The sequence below is a fragment of the Centroberyx affinis genome, unplaced genomic scaffold (genome assembly GCF_046629955.1).
Source record: "Centroberyx affinis isolate AG114_WGS23_722 - 3 ecotype Tasmania unplaced genomic scaffold, CSIRO-AGI_Caff_v1 ptg001386l_1, whole genome shotgun sequence".
Taxonomy (NCBI): Eukaryota; Metazoa; Chordata; class Actinopteri; order Beryciformes; family Berycidae; genus Centroberyx; species Centroberyx affinis.
The window spans coordinates 129,065-152,597 of NW_027279869.1; the positions used below are offsets into that span (position 1 = coordinate 129,065).

The window sequence follows — 23,533 nt, forward strand, 5'->3', positions numbered from 1 at the left end:
CTCCCACTCACACACACACACACACGCTCTCCCACTCTCATGCCGCTCTCCTCTGCATCTGAGCTGGCCTGCTCCCGTTCACTGCCTTGGGCTAGCTCGCTCGTACGCTCCCACACTCTCTCTCTCTCTCTGGATGATGTCATTGGGTTATTGCACATCTATTAGCCCTGCCCTGCCCAGCTGCTCTCAGACAGCATTAGCTAAAACACTGCCTGAACCACCCTCTACACACACATGCAAACACACGTATGCATATCAGCTGCACACACACACACACACTGCAGTGCATCCCATTGCTCAATATTTGACACATTATCAAGCTATGGCCGCATGCCTGTGACAATGCCAGAGAACAATGACCTTTTCAACAGACTAACACAGTTTGCTGCAAAACAAACATGAATGCATTTTACATGAAGGTCATTCCATGAATTAATAACCAAACCGAATCAATGAACATTATCTTTTAGCTGTATTGCATAGCTCTGGTGCAGTCTATATATGAATTATGACAAAAAAGAAAGTAATGAAATTAAGGTCTACTGAATACCTCATGCGTGAGGTTGTATAATTTTTAAGTAAGTCTTACTATTGGGCTCTCAAAGTAATATTCATAATGAGAGGTAGACTGCTTCCAGTTACCTGAAATGCTGTCTCCTCTCTCTTCTGATTTTTTTTTTTATTAAGATGATAAATATTGAGTGGATTTTTGAAGAGACTTATCATTAGTTTTACTTACTTGCTATCCCAAGTAACCCAAAAGTTTAATTCCAATATGATATCCACCATTTGAACATGGGACATACAGAAAAAATGATTGCTGTATGAAAGTACTGATGACTACTGAATTTTAATGATATTATCTGTTTTGAGCTCTCTCTTTATAAAATAGTAACATTTTAGATACGCAATCATCTGCATTTTTTAAATATTGAACAATGAATATCAATGACATTCTTTTAAATTGAATATATAGTATTTTGGAATGAAACCCCAAATGCTTGGGTTATATTCAGTCTCTCTGTAGAGGAGTCTTATTTGATGAAATGAATACAAAATGAATACAATCTTGAAAATGGGATTAGATTCTAACCAACAGAAATGACAAATGCAGAACTCTTTGATAGAGTAATACAAAATAAAAGTATTAACTGAGGGATTTATTACAAATGTTTGAGCTCATGTCACAGGATTGTGAGTATATATAGGCAAAATTCTCTAAAGTCTCAACCAATTAGTTTAAGTGTAGGCTGTGTGTGGATGTGTGTGTGTGTGTGTGTGTGTGTGTGTGTGTATGTGTGTGTGTGTGTGTGTGTGTGTGTGTGTGTGTGTGTGTTTGTGCTGATAGAGAATAATTACATTTGTCCTGGGAATAGACAAAAACTTAACTGGCAAAGGAAACAATGCAGCAGTACTCATATGGGACTGCATCAGGGAAAACACCCACCCCATCCCATCTGCTTGAAATCTCTTCCCAACTCCCCTGTCCTCCCAGCCGCCTCCCCAGGGAGCCATCCGCCATCTTCTGGAAGGAAAGCACAGGCCTTTTAGCTCCTCACTCTCACCCTCCCTCCCTCCCTCTCTCTCTCCTTCCCTCACTCTTGCCTTTTCAGTCTAATCATTTTCACCCTCGTCTTTCATTCTCTCTCCCTCCCCTCTCACTCACACTCTTCTATTCTCCCATCTTGCACAAAGCAAGCAAGGATTTGTACTGCACACCTTTCGGGGAAGGTGTGTGTGTTTGGGCAGAGGTGGGGGTCTAGAGCCAACCAACAACAATAACAACATCTTTCATCAGAACAGATAGCTCTACCTCTAACACAAGGTCACGTCTGGCGCACAGGAAGCAGAGGACACAAGGTATTAATAGAAGGCTGATATCTGTTATTGTGTCAGAAATGATCCTCCGCTGAGCACAGAGCGTACACTCAGTTCCTTGGGAAAACAGGACAAGAAAGTACAACTGGCATTAAAGGCTACGAAAGCAGATAAAGGAGCCAAATTAGACAAAAGGCTGAAACAAGAATATGTTAATCAGTCAAAGATAAGGCAGAAGAGGAGTAGGGAGGCTTTATAGATGTGAGTGATGTTTGCATGGATGGTGAAATAGCCCAAGTAGCAGTCAGGGTCATCTGTTATGCAAAGAGAGGAATAGTCAACTGGCTAAATAAGGACACCTACATATACCAGGAAAAGCTTGTTATGTGCTTGACAAATAAGGACAATTGCCTAAATTAAATCAAGCAATTGATTCTGAATCATTTGCAAGCTTCCTTAATCAGCCTGCAGCTTTCGGGTGAGAGATGAGCGTTGTGTTCTCTGTCCAATAAAATGTGACTCAAGACACAACTCAGTAAACAGCCAAAATGTATGTAAAGTACTGTTAACTTACTCTTCATGCTCTTGCGAAACAACTAAAAGAGCCACACAGACTGCTGGCCTGGGTAGAAAATTCAATAAGTCCATTAAAAAACAAAATGCTGAACCAGTTGCACGATATTTGCAGAGATCCAGAAAGAGCTAAAAGTTATTCAGAAAGGCATCAGTGGCAGGAAACTTACCTATCAGGCTTTGAGGAGAAAGAAGATGGAAATAAGATCCAGCCCACTACACTTCCTAAAGGGTTATATCAGAATGAACCACTGCTGTAACGTGTGTAACGAGGCTATCTGGGAGAGAACAATTTCATGTCACTGGCCAGGGGTCCACATTACAACAAATCACACACACCCCCTGAGACACACACACACACACACACACACACAAACCACGATCATCATTGCCACTGCCACCCCACCTTCCTCCAAACAGCCAATCACTCCTTGTTTGTTTGCAGCAGAGTGTAAGAAGTTACTGATAAACCAGATGTAATCGATGCATGTTGACTGATGCATAAGTAGCTGACCTTGGCTTCTTGACAGTACATTCTGTCCCTATTTCTGTAAAAAGACAAGATACTGCAATGACAATATGCATAACAGTAAAATGAATATGGAAAATTTACTTCAAACCAAAACCAACTAAAAAGATTTTTAAACATATAATGTAGCTGTAATAACAATTGTGGTAACACAGATTATACTTTTTTATTTTTCATAGACATCAGTGTGGGACATTATTTCATTTCATTTGATGATACACTCATATAAACAGTGGCAATATCAACCATTCAACTATACTGTGTGTGAAGGGTTAACATTTACCTGCTCACTTTGGTGCTTTGCATGCACAAGTGGAACAAACCATGCTGTGAATGCAGCACCACTCATTAGCAGCCATTACCCTGACAACAGTGATTACTACTAAGAACAACAACATACTTCCAGCACAGAGACCTCAAACCAAACTCTGTTGTTTGGTTAAAATGTAATTGTTCATTCACTGAAGAGTTTATATTTAATGTTGTACAAATCATCCACTGAGAAAGTAACATATTCACGTAAGGCATATAGAAAATACAATGTTAGGTGATGCATTTCTCAAAGTGTAATTCATCCTATCACAGCAGTAATTATTGAAATTTGAAGAAAAAATAAATCAGTCGATGAAAATGTCAATTATGTTAACTTTTTGCATCTTTGCATCTCTAAGAACAATCTATGAATATAAAGTGTAGGAATCCACTCTTACAAAGGATGTCATTTTTAACACATCTGTGTGTCTTCATTGGCACAACACACACTTGTGTTACTTTTCAACACAAGATATGTTAATAACAACACAAGACACACGGATGTGTTAAAAATGGCACCTCCTTTGTAAGAGTGCACTGGAAAAGATACAAAGGAAAAAATTGAGCTTGGTTTGTCAAACACATTTAAATGTCATGCAGACTATAAATATTGTAGCGATGCATTTCAGACTCAGACCAAGGACAAACTAGAAAATTGCCTACAAGCAACTAGAAAAAAAAACATATTACTACTGTAGTTTGGATTTCATTCACAAACACCATATTAACATATTACGTAAGAGACCAATATCACCGTCATTTACAGCGAAGATTATAATGAAAGCTTAATGGTTAGGACTGATTTTCTACCTATGTTTTCTACCTGTTAAACTTTCTTACTAACGTCTTAGCCTACTATTTTAGCCTAAATGTTTAGCCTACGGGCTTTTAAAACGTGCATACAACAGGACGACTGCAAGTTTTTAATGCCAGTTAGAATAAAACACCAATTTGTCAATTGAAATAAACAGGAAAGGATTAAAACAACTGCAGTCATATCAGATTCACTGTTTCGGCCTACTCTCAAGTGAAGACGGAAACCATAGAGACCAAAAATGTTTGACACACATGACTTTTGAAGCAGAGATAATGAAGAAGCGAAGACCTCTACTGATCCCTTATTTTAGGCTACCGCAACGAAGCGCAACGGACCAAAGTAAAAAGTAAAAGTTGCGAGATACAATGCTTCTACCTTCCGTCAAAACATCTAATACATTTGGAGCGAAGTGAAGTGACCCAAAAAACTAAAAATGTGTTTGAACGTTTGAGCTAAAAGTTACGTGTTGTGAAACACGCCCAATTTTGCAGACCGGAAGATGGGCCAGTTTATTTATTGAGTGATTCCTCTTCCCAAGCATAGACGATATTGGAGTCAAGTTAGGGGGTGGGGCCTGGGCTTCTGTTTTGTCCGCGTGCCGCTCCCTTCACCAATCCAGGGAAGGCAGGGGACCGTTTGAGTTTGAAATTTAGGTCCTCTGAAAACAGCGGCAGATGACAGCTTGCGCTCATAATTATCGTTAGTTAGTACTTTACACCGCCCGAAAACAGCTTTCTCAGCATTAACTCCTTATCATCTACTGAAAATGTCGAAAAAGCAGATTTACTACTCTGACAAATACACCGATGAAGAGTTCGAGTACAGGTATGTTTATTGATGTTGACTAATGTTGTTGTCAAAAGTTCGCTAGCTAGCGTTAGCTAACGTTAGATTCGATGGCTTAACATAACGTTTGCTGTCGGTAACTAGGTTGATGTTAGCAAACGTTTTATGTTAAGATAGTTTAATAAAATACATTATCGAATATGTGCGAATTGAATATATACGCTGACAACCTAATAGTACAACCAAAATAACCTCGGTCAGCTCTTATGTAGCCTAACATTAACGTTAAATCGTTCAAGTGGATTTCGAGTTGTTTTGACCGTTGTTTGTCTTAACGTTATCTGAATGTGTTCTTTAACGTTAACGTACTTTAGTCAATAATATCGCAACTTGTTAGAAAAAGAAATGCCCACCAAAACGTACAGGGAAGTCAGCAGTAACGTTATATTTGTCACGTGGGCTTCAAACATATGTCAGAGTTAACTGCATATGGTAATAATGATTCGTTACTACTTCGTACCGTTTTGTCAACCTGCTGTTCTGTGCTCTGACGTTAGTCTTGTCAATGACTTTCATTTGATCTCTCTCCTAGGCATGTCATGCTCCCAAAGCAGCTGTCTAAACTGGTGCCCACCTCCCACCTGATGACAGAAGAGGAATGGAGGGAGCTGGGGGTGCAGCAGAGCCAGGGCTGGATTCACTACATGATCCACAAACCAGGTGAGCAACCATTGATCTGATGGCTCTTACAGGCAGGTATCTTTTAGGCTGTCTTGAAGCTTACATAGACATGGACCACAGCTGTGTATTTATAGTGTAAGAATTGGTGTAACCACTTTATGCTGACAGAATCTCCTTGTTTGTTTAACTCTCCAGAGCCACACATACTGCTTTTCAGAAGACCTCTCCCAAAGGATTGAGTGGAAACCATCTATAACATACCTGATATCATCTACTGATTTGTATCGTCTTTGAACCATACATTTCTCCCATGTACATCTCTCCATATGTTTGAATGTATAGGATAACAAACCCGTATTTATAGTTTGTTTGTTTTTTATTTCAAACTCCTTACATTTTTGGAGGTAATGAGAGGCAAACAGCTAGCCAAGGAGAGTTGAAGTGCCACAACAGTTCTGCTGTGATTGATCAGCTTAGCAACAATATGAAGATGAAAGTTCTCCAGGAAATTTTATATTAGTTGAATACATTTGTTATGTCTTTTCTGATTTCATTTGTTAAGATTGATGTATTTACTGACTGATCATATAGGTCTAGGGTTTTATTTTTCTCGAATGCAAGCCCACATGTTTTTCCTAAAAGAGCTTTCTGTGTTCAAACTTTTATTTTTCTTTAATCTTATTGGTTGCTTTAATGTACATATATTTTTACTAGATATTACACATTTTTGAAAATGAGTCACGTTTTTGTTGATTCTAGAAAAATTATTTGTTGCTGGACAGAACAAAATAAAATGTATTGTGTTACATATGCATTTTCTTTTCAGTGATATTTTTCTATACAATTAATTTTGTCTGTATAATATTCTATTCTACCTTCACAGACAACCTGTTTTTATATGGTGGCTAACTGTTATAAACAAAGTTTTTACACAGGAGTGAGTGATGCTCAGTCAGCTACATTGACAACTAGCGGTGTGACAAACTCAGAGTGTCTGATGCCCAGAGAGTAGGCCGGGGCCCGGGCCTTGTTGACTGTCACCTTCTCTGGGTTATGCGTTCCAGGACCGGGTTTCTTGGTGGCATCTCTGGGTAAGCTGTGACGCCCCAGCATGGAGAACGCTGGCTGTCGGGGCAAATAAACACTTGGGTCTGTTCTGTTGTACCCACAAGGTCCCGGTGTCTTGGATAAGTCCTCAGATGGGCCCCCTGTCTTGTAAAGTCCTGACATTGTGTAGCTTGCACCGGCTGGCTTGTTTGGGACTTGTGGGCCCATGAGTGAAGGGAGAGAGTACTTGTTAGGGGCAGGTACCGAGTCGACGGTGCGGTAGCGTGTGCGAGAGCCCATCGTGTAGGAGGGGGGTCTGCGCTGGAGGTTGCATGGCGGGGCGTTCTCAGGGCTGTATGCTCCTGGGCCAGGTGTCTGGAATATCTCCTCTAGTGAACAGAACAGCTGAATTATTGTCATGCAAAAAGCAACAACTCAACACCATATGGTAGAGTAACTGTCTGTTTGGTTCCCTTCATGGGGGTTCAGATTTTCAGTTGCAGCAGCTGACACTGGAGTACAAGCAGTGTCAAAAACACATGTGATTATATGCGGGGCCCTAATGATATATAATTCAGCATTACATATAACAGTCAATCTGTGAAGTGTTTAAAATAAGCAAAATAGTGTACATTTGCATGTTAGATGTTTTTATTGTCACAATCATGGCTAATAATTACGCGCTCAAAATAAATGTTATTTACCTGTTATGATGGGAACTTACTTGGTCTTTTCATTCTGCCCAACATTGAGTATGCAGGGTTGCCGTCCCTTCCAAAGCGAGTCATTTTTGCATCAATATGGTACTGAGGCCCAGGACTGGAGTCAACACAGTACACTGCAGGAAAAGCAAACATTTCTCACATTAATTCATCATTATTAATCACTAGTGTTGAAAAAAATAACTTTTTTCTCAGTCGATAGGCTGGTTAGATACAAACAAATTCATGAACAACTGAGAAACTATACAATACTGTGTTGTCTCCCCCTATTGGCTATGATTTGACATTGTGTCACTTAGAACTAGTATTTACCATTGAGTGAGTCATTAACCAGGGAACATGGTATATTAGGTGATGTATTTGATAGGATGAAATTGTTTTTAAAAGATTAAGAGATCTATGATTGTAATTATGTAAAATGCCTTGTGGTGTTTATGACATCTATGCTGTCTTTTTTAGCTAATATATGTATTTATTTATTCAGGTTTGTCCCATTCGAGATGGCACCAACACATTTAATTACAGAAAGAAAAACAATAAAAACATAATATGTAATAATAACCACAGATAAAAGTGAGAGAAAGAGGGGCTTACTATTGTTGCTCATCCTGCCATGGAAAGAATAGGCAGGGCTAGTTGGCTTGGTGAAGTCATGGCCAATAAAACCGATGGTGGGAGGGAGTGCATAGCGCCCAGGTCCAGGCCCTACAGACAGAGGGAAATGTCAGAAGGATGGAAGACCTACACACATATTCACCATCACACAAACATCATCATAGATCACAATTAGAGCACAAATGAGACAGATGAGCAATATGGGAGATTGAAAGTGGCAATAGCTTTTATTTAAATCATGGCTTCTGTAGTTCTATCTAATAACCAGGGTTCCTATGCAGGTCTGGGTACTATGGAAAAGTAAGAAAAATGATTCTGACCATTTCCAAGCCTTAAAAGTCATGTAAAAGTAGAGAAAACATGACCAATTTTAGGAACATTTTGGAAATTTGCTATAAGACTGTTGCCCCAGACAGAGATTGTGTATGCCAGTATTGGCATATATAATCAGTAATATCAGTAGTAATAGGTAGTAATAGGCATCAGTAATAGCCTTATAAATAAAAGTCAGTGAGCAATAAATCTACAATGTTTAAAAACATTTCCATCTCATTCACTATATTTTGAAAGGCAAAACTGATCCTGGACTTACATATGCATTCTGCTCTCTGAGACACCTGATAATTAGCAGCCAGTAAGCCTGGAGCTATGAGCCTAAATGACTGTTTTGCATCTGATTGGTGCATATCATGCATGCTGGGTCAGACAGGCAGCTGACGATCCCTAGCTAGAGAGGAGGACAGTGCTGCAGGCAGTGCACAACCACCAAGAAACCTGCGGAAAAGCATTACATCAGCCTACAAGTGTTCAGAGGCATGTGCACAAGCAGAGCTAGTGGGAACATTTTTAACACAGGACAGAGCGAGTCCTGGCAAGTCTGCACACTGAGAAATCCTCTAGCCTGCTCGAGTCAACCTTCCCCCTTCTGAAATGATGAAATATAGTCAATGACCACAAGATTGTACAAAATAAATAAATAAAATAAAGAATCCAATGGAACTTTTTTTCCTCCTTACAAATGGTTTAAAGTTTCCCAAACAAGGACTCACATAGGCAATCAGTAGCGTTTTGTAAGAATTCACCCTCCATTGAAGAACTCACCTTTTTCTCTGCCTGCAATTACAGGACGTTTTTTCTCTGCTTCACTCATGGCAAAAGCGATGAATGATCCTTCAGGAATCCCTCAATGCAGCAGCACTACAAAAATATTCACCAATACCACACTGTGAAATATTCACACAGCTCAAAGTATGTAAACCATGTACCAAAGAAATAATGATAATCATATCATGGGAAAAAAAGAAAAATTTTGTTGTTTGCACCTTATTGCATAGATATGTCTCCTTCTAATTGAGGGTGGCTGCATACTTTGGGAATTGAAAGAGGCTTTAGAGGAGTATGGTGATCATATGGTCCTTCTTACTCCTTAATCCATGTCCTACTGGATGGCCTTTCTTCAGACATCTTAATAGAGTCCCTACATTTACAGCATAACTCCAAGATCTGGCATCGCCCATATCCTCCTGGCTGAAGCTGAAACCCAGAATCCTAACGATGCAGAATCAATCCCCCATTTCCTCTGAAACAATCAGGGCACCCAAGATCTAAAATATATACCAAAGTGTCAGCAAAAGAACATAATCTATACTGCAGGCTGTTATAAGACAATGTTTGGTTTATCTATCTGTCTGGTTGTCTCTTTGTCCCAACTGCTCCATCGGTGGCAGCTCAGCCAGATGAATAGCCCTTCTTCCAGAGAGGTAGGCAGTGTATAGGTGCACTCAGCTGGTGCTTAGAAACAATGTCATCACTCCGATTCACTCTCATGTAACGCTAGCTCCCCGCAGCAATCCATGAAACCAAGATCCCCCTGTCCCTCCTTTCTCTTTTCACTCTTTCTGCTCATCGCAGTGTGGAGACGCAATATCACTCTTCAGCCATGCATGCAGTTGCCACGGAGACTGTCCTGGATCGTCTGTTCCAGCAGCCAGGTCCCCTGCACTGCTGGCTGATCGGCTTATTGTCCCTACAGGAAACACAAACTTCTCCCATTCACACTGGGTGGGTGAATTGCACTGTCACTGCTCAGAGTTTAGAGGGAGGGTAAAGTTTCTGTGTAGGTTTGGGTTTAATTTCTACCTCAAACTATAAACTAGTGACTGTACAATTGCACCAGGAGAATCTCTTTTACGCTCTTTGCATAAATGAAAGAAGCAATTCCTACTTTATCCTCCTGCTTTGAAATATCTTGCAAGTCCATGCAGCCTTATTATGCATACTGTAGAAATTGATTAGCCACGTCACACATTGAATGTTCTTCCCACAAACACTTGCATACACAAATGTAGGCCAAACCGCAGATGCAGGGTCAGATGCAGTGCAGCACACCTGGAGCAGTTAGAGGTGGAGTACCTTCATACTGCAGGCCCCATTGATGTAGTCGTAAATTGCCCGTTTACAGCTGGAATAGACCACTGCTGGAAATTAAACTAGCAACCTTCTGCTTTCTCATCTCTAACCTCAAGGGTAAACTGCCCCCCCCTATGCAGCTACAGTTTAGCCCACTTTGATCTCCTCAATCGATCCCATTGATGATCTGTGGTTTGGAGCTGCCAGACTTTTTTAAAGGCCTGCGCTGCCAGTTGCCAGAGGCCACAGTAACGGAGAGGGCTGACAAGTGGCATGAGCAGAAAACAAACATTAAACATTAACAGGCTCTAACTCTCTCCTGGCTGCTGCTTTGGTAACCTGAATCTGTTGTTAGCAGCAGCACAAACACATACACACACACGCACACACACAAACATATAGATGTGTATGTACAAACGGATACACACATGCACACACAAACTCTCTCTCACACACACACACACACAGAGCCACGCCAGGGGTCAGAGAGTCAGAGCTATCAAAGCAGAGGGCCTTCTGAAGCAGCAGGCTGTAATACAGCTCACTGCTGACAGGAAATTATCTCCAGACTTAACTAGCCTTTCAAAGGAAATGGAGCAACACAGCTTCCATAAACCACTGCACTGCAGATCCTCTCCAGCAGATACATGTCCTGCTCTGCAGCTGGAATGGAGGCAACCTGGGGAAAGGTAGCAGCCCTTCAGTGTTTTTTTCTATATATATATATATTAAGGACAAAGGTAAAAACAGAGAAGAAAGAAAGACAAACAAAACAGAACAGAAGAATAAAGTGTGGCAATACATATGAGCCACGATTCAAACCCAGGCAATACATATTACTAATTTCCCACATGAGCAACCTTTGTCCAGAGCACAAAGCCTTAACATGAATGTGTAAAGGCAATGATACCAAAACCCAGATTGTATACAAATTTTATTCTTGTTTGTTTCAAAAGCACTGTATTTTATATGAATAGGGGCTACAATAGATCAAATTTGGTACATTTACAGTAATTCAAAACTTCATTGTTGATTTTACGTTGATTGCTTCACGAATCAAAATTTAACATATAAAAACAAAATAGCTTATGAACTGTACAATCAAATCCCTGTCTGCAGTAAGGTGAAAGATAACCAAAATGTAACTTGAGAGTAGATGTTGGTAGCTTGGTACAATAGTTTGAAAAAACATATGAGCTTATATTTCTGTAGAGCATATGGTTAGCATATGTCTTTTTTCCAGCAGGATACAAGTACAGGAATTTCATCAAACATCTCAATAATTGGGTTAAAGCTTGCTTTGAGGGACAAAAATGTTTTTCACAACACATATCTTTTGTTTGAATTGAAGGAAGCACTGGGTGACAGGGCAAAAACTAGACAATATGGGCAGGCAATCACAAAAATGGCAAATAAAAAAACATGAGCTCTAGCTACAAATAAATACCACAGATAGAAAATATAACAAAACATTTTGCTTAAACTCAGGTGTAATTACAAACATAAATACTTGATTATTTCATCTAGTGATTACAAAGGCAGTACAGTGAATAACAAAGACGCTATGGTGTCTATTGGCGACTAGGAGACTGGAGATCTGACAGAGAAAGAAAAATAGAAGTCTGGAGGACACTAGCTTATTAACAGTCATACACACTCACACCTAACCACAACCACACACACAAGTGAACACATAAATGCATTCACACCGACTCTAATCCATGCATACAAACACACTCACGCAATCTCACTCACACACCCTCCGGACCCCACCATCTCTTCCTTTCGGGCTGGACAAATCCCCGAGTCTCTTCTGCCTCCACTCACTCTAACATATTCACAAATAATGTACAATTTGGAGGTGGGCGTGGCTTCAGTCGGGGAGCGTTTCTGTGGACGACAAGAGAACAAGACAAACTGTGGTGAAAGGAAAATCTCAGACACTTAAAAGTTAAAGTCTTTGGAACCAGCAACTTCTTTCTACAACGGTGGAGTTTTGCTTTTCAACAGTGACATGCATTATTACTCAGCAAACAGCAGGAACTACTTTCTGTGTGTTTTAGAAGTCAAAGCTTATGACTAGGGTTGAGACTGCATATCAACAAAATGTCTACCCATGACTGCTATTAAATGATACACAGTCCATTTCTGAACCAACAATACTTTTGTCAGGACAGGAGATTTAACTGAATTAGTTTCTCTTGGTTTCACTACTCTTTGGCTTTGTTTTAACAGGATTATCAGGCCTTCATGTATCCAGGTAAAGTAGACTGGAGATCCTTACACATATGCACCGTTATGGATCTAGTCTAGTCTCATTAAATCATGCTACCACTCTTTTCATGTGGAGACAAAACTGATGGTAAATCTGACGGAGGGGGTCATACCATCGCTCGGGGGTGTTTTTTGTGTCCAGTGTGGCTTGCTGGGTATCTGCTGGCGGCAGCACCTTCTGCTCTGCATCCTTCTCTCCTTCAGGAAGGTCAAAATGATCCTCTGCCTCTGCGTCGGCGAGGAAAGGCTCGGAATCGGGGTCGTACTCGTAGGAGTAGTAGGACACCTCCGCCATGGAGCCCTGCTCCTCCTCACCTGGAGGGACAAGAGAGACAATAAACCAAATGAGAGTCAGATCAGTTGAAGCCCAGTAGAAATCAGGCCTGGGAAAAGTAGCCACTGAACGCATTAATATCATGTAAATTATTTGATATAAGATGAGAGGAACTTGATTCACTTGCTAGCTAGTGTTTGGTAACATGGACAGTACATCTCAAGCTCCTCAAATATTTGTAGATGATTTTAAATATTAATTTTCACTCCTGCACAGGAGCGATTGTACTCCATCATGGCCAGTAGGGGTCACTCCCCGCTTAAAATGCAGTACTCCACCAGATACAGCAGGCTACTTCTAATCTTTTCAGATATAGCATTCCTTTACATGACTAACTACTATGTTTACATTTCCACCTACAACCACCTACAATCAGATTTTTTTTTCAATGTTTGTGGTGTACATTGGATCTTTTTCTTTGAAGTCTAAATGGAAAACAAAACTTTTGATTCATAAAAGGGGAAATGAACAGATCACTTCAGATCAAATTTCAGGCACACGGTGAAAAAGTTCAGACTGAGAGTGGCAGCTCAAATGAAGCCTGCAAGTCTGCGTGTCCATTATATGTTGTCCTCCAGAACAAGTTCACTAATAAGAGAGACAAGTCTGCACAGGGAAGCTAATTCCAAAGCCACAGCTTCCTCCACTGTTCCAGTGAAAACTGTCAGTTCCTTGGCACACAGCGCGCTCTCACCTATTACACTCCCAATGCACTTAGCGGGCATGTCGTCAACTTTATAATGGTTTACAATGACAGTGTTTTTACAGTACTTATTCAGTCTGATCACCCTAGGGTTATCGTATTGTGGGTGAGTGTCTACGTGTGCCTGTCTGGGTGTGGGCATATTTGCGTGTGTGTCTGCGTGTGTGCATACAGTATGCGTGTGTGTGCATACGTGTGCATGTGTGTTTGAGTGCGTAATAGCATTCCTGTGGCAAGTGTGAAGCTTCAGCTTTTGTACTGGGGAGACCTTTGACTGAGAGCAGCTTTGTGTGTTGCAGCTACCGGGAGCTGCAGGCTGGAAACAAGTCAGTGCAGGCCGTGCCACATCACACACACACACACACACACACACCTGTACACAAACGCAGGCATTCACCAACGTCTGCAATAACAGGCACATGCACAGCACAAATGCAGACATTAATACATATGTTTACAATAGCTGACACATGACCACACACACACACTCACTAGCATGCATGCACGCACGCACGCACGCATACACATGACTGCAGTGCCTTTCTACGTTTCCGTTGCCAAATCTAACACAGCTACATCCTCCCTCCACACACAGCCAAACATCCTATCTGGAATTCTCTGGCTGGCTCTCTGGAAGTGGCAGCTGATCCGAGCTCATGGCAGAGCAACAATCAAGCCCAGAGTGTGAAACCTATCCTCCTATTTATCGCTCTGCTTGTAGACATGATGTGGTGGCAGGGGAATGTTCTGCCACCCACCCCACCTACCTCCCTACTTTCCCCTTCCTCCTTTCTATGTATCTTTCTCTTTCCTTCCTCTCTCACTCTCCCTATCCCTTCCTCTCCCCTTTCTCTCACACTTCTTCTCTTTCCTCTCCCTTCACACTCTCCCTTTTGTCCTTCTTTCACTCTTGCTCCCCTTCTTTCTCTCACTTTCTCCCTCCACTCTCTTCCATCTCTGTCTCTCTCTCTCTCTCTTCCTGTTGCCCTAGTGTTGCCCTGGTGAGGTCCCATATCTACACACACACACACACACACACACACACACACACACACACACACACGTGTACACAATGTTATATAGGCATATGCTCCTATGGGCCTTCCGCACACGTCTGCACACGTCAACTTCAGGCTTCAATGCGCCTGAAGTCTCCACTCTCTATTTACATTTAGCTGACACTCATACCCAGAGTGACTTACAATAAATGCAAGAGTAGGATAAGATTAGATTCCTGGAAGATTCAAAGCTACAGCACCCAGACAATAGATACAATAAATAGATGGAACAAAAAATCCTGAATCCTTAGAACATTTATGTATGATAGAAAAGTGTTGTGTGAAGAAATAAAATCCAGGCAGAGAAAATGATCTAGTCCTGCCTCTGCTGCTGGGAACAGCTGGCCTCAGGAGAGAGATGGAAGGAGGGGTGGAGAGAAAGAGAGAGGTGGTATGGGGAATTGTGGGAAGAACGTATAGGAGGGTTTGGGGTGGGGGTGCTGTAGAAGGGGCTTGAGAGGTGGAGAAGAAAGAGAGTTGGTGTGTGTGTATGTGTGGCCATGTTAGGTAAGTGCATCTGTAGAGAAAGGTAGAGCAGATGGAGTTACCTGTGTGTACAGGCACTGAAGCCTGCTCAGCTTCCTGGCCTGCCATTGGCTGCCTGTCCTCCACTGTGGTCTCCACTGGAAATATAAACACAGACACACAAACGTCAGATTATTCACATTTATAGAGCTGCCATGACAACTCAATTGAGTTTTAATGTTACATAATCTAAATAGTGCTTCAGAAGAATTATCCACTCTACTGAGCAACATTTCCGGGCAAAACAATAACGTACACTCAGTCAGTCACAACAATGGCCTGCATTAAAATCTTTCCAAATACAGCAGGGGCCAAAATCTTTCCGGAGGGGCCATGTGAGGAGACGAATCGTATCTTTTTCCCTTTTCAAACGGGAAATGGGGGCATGCATTTCCCCCACAACCATACACAAACAAACAAGGTCAGGGAGGTCTAAACAAAGATATGGTCCTTTTGATAATCTACAGCATGAACCACTTGGCACAAACTGAGATCTTTTCCCACCAAAGTTTTGTCTGTGCCTTTTCCCAATCTGCTTCGCAACATGAAGGCTCCTTTGTTGTTGGGCTGTGCGTCGGAAAGGAATGTGACAAGGTTTTCAAAGGGCTGGACAAAAGCACTCTGTCATTTGGAGTGCCCTGTAATATAGCGGAGTAGAGCAAGGCAGAGAGAGGGAGGGGGGAGGGGGGGGGAGCTCTTCTCACAAAACCCATCCAGTAATCAGCACAACACCTGAACAGCTGTTTCCACAGCTCAGATCATGGGACACACAGATGAACGCACACACACACTCTCACATACACATACACATACGCAGATGCGTACACAATGGACACGTATACAAATGCACTCACACGCATGCATACACGCATGTGTATGAGTTACAGCCGACCCGACCTACTGTATCAGATGAAACGCATACAGTAGGTCATGAGCGTACATGAGTACACCCCCCCCCCCCCCCGACACACACACACACACACACACACACACACACACACACACACACACGCACAGACAGACACATCGCCATCTCACTTGCTTCGCCTAAAAGGAGGAATATTTCTTAGGAAACGCTGTCAGTGTCTGTGAGTTACAGCTGACCTACTCTATATAATGAACTGCATACAGTAGATATTGACTGGAATGGAGCTTCTTGCCAACTTCTCCCAGCGTTTGATCTCGCTTATATTTCATAAAACTAAAGGTGGATGCTCACTGTAAGATGTCTTCACTACCAACGCTTTTGTTCCCAGCCAAGAAAAGGGTGTTGTGATTGCCACTGAAAAAACAACAACAAAAACCCCCCAAAGTGCTGACGTAGCATTTTCAAAATGAGGTGAAATTAGCATGGGACAGCTTTGAGATAATTTTCATCAAAGTCTTGTAGTGTACATGGAGCCTGAAGAGAAATATAGACCAATTCCTCGGAGCCAGATGTAATGTGAGGTGATGTGGGCTGAGAAAGCTCTTACTCTGAGGACACTGGGACAGCGGGACCTGCTCGATGCGCGTCCCGTTTCGACAGGCAAACACCTCCATCTGACACTGGTTCTGGTAGCGCTGCCCGTCCGACCCACAAACCGGCTCCCCGTCATAACCGCAGTCCCTGTAGCAGGTGCAACGCTCAAACTGCTCCTCCTCCAGACAGCCAAACACATTGTTACACTGGTTCGCCTGCACAAAACCTGCAGAAGAAATGGACATTTGTTTTAATCCCAGAAATACCAGTAGAGTAGATAAGCTGGCAAGTGAGCTCTCTGGGAAAAACAGAAAAAGAGATTGATGGATGAAGTGGTGCGTGTCTGTGAACCACTAATTGCAGAGTATAAATCTCACCTATCCACTGATTGGTTGAACTCTCCACCTCATTGCAAGTAGGTCCGTCACACAGCTCCCGTGCTAGAGGACTGCTCTCGCTAACGTTGTAGAACCGGGTGGCCTCGAAAGCTACATGACATGCACACAGCCACAACAGCACACACACACACACACACACACACAAAACAATGACAACACTCTCCATAACTAGGCCACAAACTTTCAAAATTCCAATTTCCTCTAGTTCATAAATCATAGTGAGTTAGAGGGTTTTCCTGCTCTGTAACTCTTTAAAGAGCGGTGCTTAAAATATTCATCAGAGGCACACCTGGTTCATAGTAGTCGTAGACCTTGACCGGAACAGGCGCTGTCTTGCCCACAATGTATTCTCTGACAGCCTGGAAGGCCACACACGTCATACACTGGCTGGGGATCTGAGGAAGGGTGACAAACATCGAGTAACAAATATAGCAAAAATATATGATCAAAAACCCAGAAACTAGGGATGGGACGACATGCTTATCTCATGATTCGTTTTGATATGCAATATGGGGTTCACGATTTGATACAACCACGATACAGTGTAATAAATAAAAAAGTTCAATGACGACAAAGTTTCTAGCAATGGCACTGTCTTGCTAGAATGTAAACAAAAAATGTCATTCCAAAATGCAAATAATATAATTTTGATGGAGAGCTTGTGAAATTGTGATGGGCAACTACAGCAGAAGAAAATGTAGCTTTTTCTGCCCCACAATACGTATCGTCACATTTTTGTATTGCGATTATTATTATTATTATCGTCCCGTCCCTACCAGAAACACATGCAAATGGAGACGGCTGCACATATGCACACACTCCCCGACTCCAGGCACACACTGATGCCCAACCCTCCCTGCATCCACCGTCACCACTCATACGCTCAGACAAGAGCAGAGCCCTGATTGAGACAACATTGAGGAACTTGGGTTAAACTGACCTCGTCAAAGTAGAACAACACTTTCCTCCCGTCCAGCTCATATCTCTTCAGACCCACTCTCTTGTCCATCAGCAGCTGTTGGGGAAGACATGGGTCAATCGGGCTCAGCACACAGAAAAACAAACACTCAACCGGATTGGATTGATGCAATTCTTTGACAGACTTTAAGATTTTGGAATTGGTTCAAGAAATGGTTGTAGTGTGCATGTCTGTTTATATCCTTGGTAAAACACTCCAACAGAGGCTGAATTTAAATGTGAGCCTATCTGATTGTCTAATACCATCTGTGTGTCTAATGTATGTCAGTGTTATGTATAGTTTGGGCCTGGTTTCAAGAATCTTAGCACTAAATTCATCTTTGTTCATTCGTCTCCACTGGATGCTGTTAGCCTGAATGATAAGCTACCCTGCTGACAGGGAACTGAGGCCTCTGTTACTCCTTTCCACTGAATATGATGAGATGCCTGAAAAGGTGACGAGAGCACCAGGATGCTTCTGGGAAACACAGCTCTTGACAGCCCTTCATCGTCTAACCCATCCTCCTTTAGGATGATAAGTTCAAACCATTCCGAAAACCTTCCTGATATTAAGCTGCATTCCATTTTGCACAATCCATGTCTCAGCTGTCATAAATCCTTCTTAAACCTGTTTCCTCCCCTTTATCTACATGTCTGCTTCATGACTGAAGTGCATTTAATAGGTGAAATCAATAAGGGATCATAGCTTTCCTCTGGGTTCACCTGCTCAGTGTGTTTCATGGAAAGTGTTCCTGGTATTTTGTAAATTTAATGTGCAGATGGGTCATATACAGTACTGTGCAAAAGTCTTAGGCACCCTAGATTTTTTATATACATTTCTTAGAAGTCTTAGATGTTTATTTGTTTTCTGCATTAGTGTGTCAGTAGACCGCTGTTTATTGTAAATTTTTGATATTCAGAAACTTTTCATTTCATTAGTTTTGAAAGCATCTTCGCTTTACGGATTTCTTTGACATATGCCTCAGACTTTTGCACAGTACTGTACATAAAGCCCTATGTATATGAGAGTGTATGAAGAGTATGAATGAGTAACATGGAAACTGTTTACTGCATGTTGGAGTGTGTGCATAGAGGACCAGAAGTGTTAATTCCCCCCACAGGGGGAATTCTCATTCTGTCAAAGGTGGCAGCCTTCGGACAGCAGGGGTTTATGAGGTGCTCAGCCTGAGCTGGCGCCACGGAGACACACACACGCACATGCACACATTATACAATTGGCCTCTCTCTGTTTACAAAAAGCATTGTTTGTCTAACTAGCAACTAAAAAATGCCAATGAACTCTCATAGCTCAAACGTTATGCACACAGCGCATTCTGGGTCGTTAAACAAAGCTCATTATATCGGGTGATAAGAGGCCATGGCTGTGGTAGCTCCCAGTCAGTCAGCGGACTAATCATTCAGGACTAGCAGCATCCATGAAAACAACTAGACGTGACTGTAGAAGCCAAGCTTGCCGCCATAAATTGAGGAATGTAAGTGGCAGTCGGGCAGGCAGCAGTAAAACACCCAGGGAGGCTAGCGGGGGTGTAAACTGAGCTTGTTAGCCACTACAATTCAGGTCAGCTTCAACCGACACACACCCAGGACTTACTGGCATGGCAGCATGTGTTTGTGTGTGTGTCTGTGTGTGTGTTTCACTTCTCCCCAGGTAGCCAGAGAGGTGGTTCTTTATAGAGGTGGGAGCCTGCAGACTAAGGCCCTATAACTGTCCAGTAATGAGGGACAAGCTTCTGATGAGTGGCTGGGGAGTTGACCTCAACCAGCCCTAAAATCTGGCCCCACTCTCTCTCCCTCCATGTGTCCATTCTTCCATTCATTCATCCATCCATCCATCCATCCAACCTCCATCACTCCCTCCATCCACTCCTCTATCTAACCTACATCTGTCTTCCTCTCAATGACCTACATGAGCTTTCTTCTGCATGCATACCTCATTGGAGGCAAGGGGATTTGTGTGCGCGTGTGTGTGTGTGTGTGTGTGTGTGTATGTGAGGGCTGACTGTGACCCCCAGCTGGGTCCGGCCCTGGTGGCAGTCTTATAGGCCCAGGGAGGCCCAGTGGCCCCTGGCCCTGAGACATTGTAACCCCACAGGGCCAGAGCTGGCTGGCCTGGCCTCTCTCCTATCATACTTAAACTCCACCATAAAAAAAGACCCTCACCGTAATGATCACTCCCATGACTGTGACACATACACACACACATGCACACAGGAATGTATGCTTTCACACACAACTGCACACACACACACAATCTGAAGGGAAGTAAAGCCCTCGGCAGCGTTGCAGAGGAAATGTTTTGGCCGTTCTGTCCCAGGACTTGTAGCACAATGACGGGAATGTCAGGTAAACACTTGAGTCCTTCCTGCTCCAGCAACTATTTACATCTAAACACCTCTCCACTGTACCAGGGGAATAATATCAATATCCAAACGGTGTGTGTGTTTGTTTATGTGAGTGTGTTAAGGGATGCATCCTGTGTGTCTGTGTGTACGTGGGTCTGGGGTTTGCAAGCGAGTCTGCAGGGGAAGCGGGAGGAGTCTGATAAATTCCATGTCACGCTGCTTCTCGTCAAATGGCCTCCAGATGTGGCCCCATCTGTCTGTCTCTCCATCTACCTGTCTTACCTGACTGCCTGTTTGGATGGACAGGAATCTGCCTCCCTGTCTGTCTGCCTGTCTTTCTGCCTGTCTGTATTTGATTGTCCATTTCACCACTATAGTTCCATATTGGACTGAAAAATACCAGTGAGTGTATCTATAGTTGTGTTTATGTTTGGGACGATGTTCCATCTTTAAACCCTTGCCATTGTATGTGTGTGTGTGTGTGTGTGTGTGTGTCCATGTTTGTGGTTACGTACCCTTTCTAGACTTTCCACATCTGCTCGGAAACCGGACAGCATGGGAACCTCCAAGACGGCCATGTTGGAAGAGCCTGAGTGGAGCCACCTAGAGAGAGAGAGTGGGTGTCGGGATGGAGATAGAGGGGTGTTAGTGGTAGAGTTGGTTGTTAGGTAAATAGCAGGTATTTGGAGTCGTAAACAAGGGTTGTAAAGCAAACAGTTGGATTTGAATTTGTAAACAGACATTTTAGGGGAGGCTTAGCATAAACATGAATACAATTTGAGGAATGCAACACTCCTTCACTGAATGATATCTCCTTAAGGACTAGTCTACATCATGGTTTTATAAAATAACTCCTCTGTCTTTAATGTGATATTCAGTATGTTCAGATATTTATTATGGTTCTTTGGCCAGAGTGGTCTGGTAAGCAGGTAAAACCAAGGCAGGTCTGCCACCACTCGGTAAACACTGCACAAACATTCTCTGGTCAAAGACAAACATCAGTAAAATTTAGTCGGTGCTAATGCTAAATGAATGTCCCACTGTATTCAGACTTCCAGTGTTCTGTATTATGGTACTGTAGAAGGTAGTCATGTCACAGTGCAGGTGTAGTCCATGCCCAAATTTTTGCAGCCTTTTTTTTTGGGATTCGAACCAGTGACCATCTGGTCTCAAGTCCTCTTCTCTCAACTTAAGTCTACCGTTACTCCTGTTGTTAATCTCCAGTCTTTTTAGTGCAAATCTGAACAGTGGGCTGGTTGGAGTGTATATTCTAACTGTGCCTCCACAGTATTGCAGTATAACAGTACAAAAGTTGTGTTTATTAGTACTTGGAACAGTGGGCTGGTCAAAGCATGCGTTTCAGAAGTTAGGAACGAATACACGCCAGCACTGACTGGGTGCACAGTGGCAGGGAAGAACACTGAATAAAAGTGAAAAAGTTGTTCAGAGCTGAGCTGTGTGTGTGAGACTTTTGACAGTGTGTGTTGTACCTGGCGCAGGCCTCTAAGGAGATGCGGAAGTCCATGTTGTCCTGGTGGGCTGCCGGATCGTCATCATCGATGGGCGCCCGCCGCTTCCGGTTCAGCTCAGAGCGGTTGTCGGCGCGGCTCCGGGAGCGGGAGGCTGGGTGACGGGACGAGGAGGAGGGGGGCTGCGGGTGTCGCTCCTGAGCGGGCTCTTTCAGGTCCACCTTGAGCTGGAAGGCTGGCTTGGCCACCGGGTCAGGTACGTTGTAAGACACATCGATCTACGCACAGACAGAGAGCAGTATGGAGGGCAGTATTGTAGGACGATATGGGTGAAAAACAGGCAACTTTAGGTCCTCAGGTAAATCACCCTGCTGATACCTCGATCTAGAAGAAAAGACAAGCCTTTGCAATTAGGGCACCAGGCTATGGATGAGTTGTCTGAGGCCCAAAGGCTCAATGACTCATTGACTAAATTCTGCATTTCTTTTTCTGTTTGTCTTAACTGTTTGTTTTATTTTTTGTCTCTTTTTGATGTGATTTTGTAGCACACAGCAGTTTGCAACCTCTGTATTAAAAAGTGCTCTATAAATTAAGTTAATGTTTCTTTTTGTTATTAAGACTAAATATATCAAGCTCTTGAGCTGATTTTCTGAATTCTCTGCCTTTATTTGGGCTATAGTTTTACTTTTTATTTTTAGGATATGGCCGATAACAAGCAGAGGTTCTGTTTTATACATCAATCAGATCAGTTGCAAAAATCCTTCATTTCTTCCGACAAATCTTTGGCATGGCTTTCAGGCAGCAATTATAATAAAAGTGAAAACCTGAAAATATTTTTTGTACGTAAAAACAAAATTGACAGTCTTTTCTACAGTTACGCAGTTTGCAAGAATGCCAAGGAACTACTTTAGGGCTTCAAACATTTAGTACCTTGGGCCTTGATGAGACTTTTTAAAAGAGACTAGAGGGAAAACAGTTAGGCAGTACTGAAGAAGCATAAATCATATTCACCGGGCACAAGACATGCATTTAGCAGACTATCTACGATTTCAGCCTTGAGGCTAGTGTTTTGACGCTCCTTTTAATTTCATGGGAGATTATTGTTCCCAGAACTGCACACCTCCTGAATAAATCATCCAGACTGATTTGAGACACTTGCAAAGCTATGCTTGAATAGGAATCCTGGAGCACATGAAGAAACTCATCACACATGTCCACAGCGCATGCACACACACACACACACACACACACACACACACACAGGCAAGTCTCTTTGATTGTCCCGCTCTTGTATTTCATTAGAGCCCAGGTGCTGCTGGCCTGAGGGGCTGTCAGAGGGGGTGTGTTGACGCACAGAGGGGGGTGTGGATGGAGGGAAAGAGGGAAAGTAGGGAAAGAGGAGTGAAGAAAGAAATGTGTGTGTGTCTATTTGTGTGTGTGTGTGTGTGTGTGTGTGTGTGTGTGTGTGAGAGAGAACCAGTTGGAGGAAGGTTCATGCATTAACTTTAGTCCTGCTATAGCTCATCAGAGCCAGTTCTACCTCTTTGTCAAATCAAGTCAGATCTCAGAGTTCCCTTAAGATTTCCCAGAGTTTGATCCCCCTAAACATTTTAGATTACACATGCTTTTTCATTTTCCAAGACTTTTATAATTGCCTTTGTGCATAAATGATAACACACAT

The 23,533-nt window shown here is 42.6% G+C and overlaps 3 protein-coding genes across 3 annotated transcripts in view; 1 reads left to right on the forward strand and 2 right to left on the reverse strand.

The window, feature by feature from the left end:
* Window positions 1-4,744: 4,744 nt before the first annotated feature.
* Window positions 4,745-6,233, forward strand: cks2 (CDC28 protein kinase regulatory subunit 2). Its single transcript, XM_071526119.1, has 3 exons — window positions 4,745-4,874; window positions 5,428-5,555; window positions 5,712-6,233. The coding sequence occupies exons 1-3, from the start codon at window positions 4,816-4,818 to the stop codon at window positions 5,753-5,755; spliced, it is 231 nt and encodes a 76-aa protein (XP_071382220.1). The 5' UTR covers window positions 4,745-4,815; the 3' UTR covers window positions 5,756-6,233.
* A 167-nt stretch (window positions 6,234-6,400) lies between these two features.
* Window positions 6,401-9,354, reverse strand: cimap1d (CIMAP1 family member D). Its single transcript, XM_071526118.1, has 5 exons — window positions 9,223-9,354; window positions 9,002-9,097; window positions 7,880-7,990; window positions 7,288-7,401; window positions 6,401-6,952 (listed from the first exon to the last, which is right to left on the reverse strand). Exons 2-5 carry the CDS (start codon window positions 9,048-9,050, stop codon window positions 6,465-6,467), a joined length of 762 nt encoding a protein of 253 aa, XP_071382219.1. The 5' UTR covers window positions 9,051-9,097; window positions 9,223-9,354; the 3' UTR covers window positions 6,401-6,464.
* Window positions 9,355-11,252: 1,898 nt separating this feature from the next.
* cpamd8 (C3 and PZP like alpha-2-macroglobulin domain containing 8) overlaps window positions 11,253-23,533 on the reverse strand; it is a 51,966-nt gene continuing 39,685 nt past the window's right edge. Inside the window, exons 36-44 of the mRNA XM_071526124.1 lie at window positions 21,874-22,130; window positions 20,899-20,986; window positions 18,004-18,078; window positions 17,353-17,458; window positions 17,043-17,153; window positions 16,679-16,891; window positions 15,227-15,301; window positions 12,697-12,898; window positions 11,253-12,199 (exon numbers count right to left, since the gene is read on the reverse strand). Of these exons, the coding sequence (XP_071382225.1) occupies window position 12,199; window positions 12,697-12,898; window positions 15,227-15,301; window positions 16,679-16,891; window positions 17,043-17,153; window positions 17,353-17,458; window positions 18,004-18,078; window positions 20,899-20,986; window positions 21,874-22,130 (1,128 nt within the window). The 3' untranslated portion in view covers window positions 11,253-12,198. The remainder of the gene's footprint in view (window positions 12,200-12,696; window positions 12,899-15,226; window positions 15,302-16,678; window positions 16,892-17,042; window positions 17,154-17,352; window positions 17,459-18,003; window positions 18,079-20,898; window positions 20,987-21,873; window positions 22,131-23,533) is intronic.

What these genes read in the sequence shown, in the direction of transcription:
- cks2 (XM_071526119.1), top strand. Translation starts at nt 4,816, where the DNA reads ATGTCGAAAAAGCAGATTTACTACTCTGACAAATACACCGATGAAGAG. An exon ending in GATGAAGAGTTCGAGTACAG is followed by an intron (nt 4,875 to 5,427) that starts GTATGTTTATTG and finishes TCTCTCTCCTAG; the next exon opens with GCATGTCATGCTCCCAAAGC. An exon ending in CTACATGATCCACAAACCAG is followed by an intron (nt 5,556 to 5,711) that starts GTGAGCAACCAT and finishes TTAACTCTCCAG; the next exon opens with AGCCACACATACTGCTTTTC.
- cimap1d (XM_071526118.1), bottom strand. Translation starts at nt 9,050, where the DNA reads ATGAGTGAAGCAGAGAAAAAACGTCCTGTAATTGCAGGCAGAGAAAAA. An exon ending in AATTGCAGGCAGAGAAAAAG is followed by an intron (nt 7,991 to 9,001) that starts GTGAGTTCTTCA and finishes CTCTGTCTGTAG; the next exon opens with GGCCTGGACCTGGGCGCTAT. An exon ending in TGGCAGGATGAGCAACAATA is followed by an intron (nt 7,402 to 7,879) that starts GTAAGCCCCTCT and finishes CTTTTCCTGCAG; the next exon opens with TGTACTGTGTTGACTCCAGT.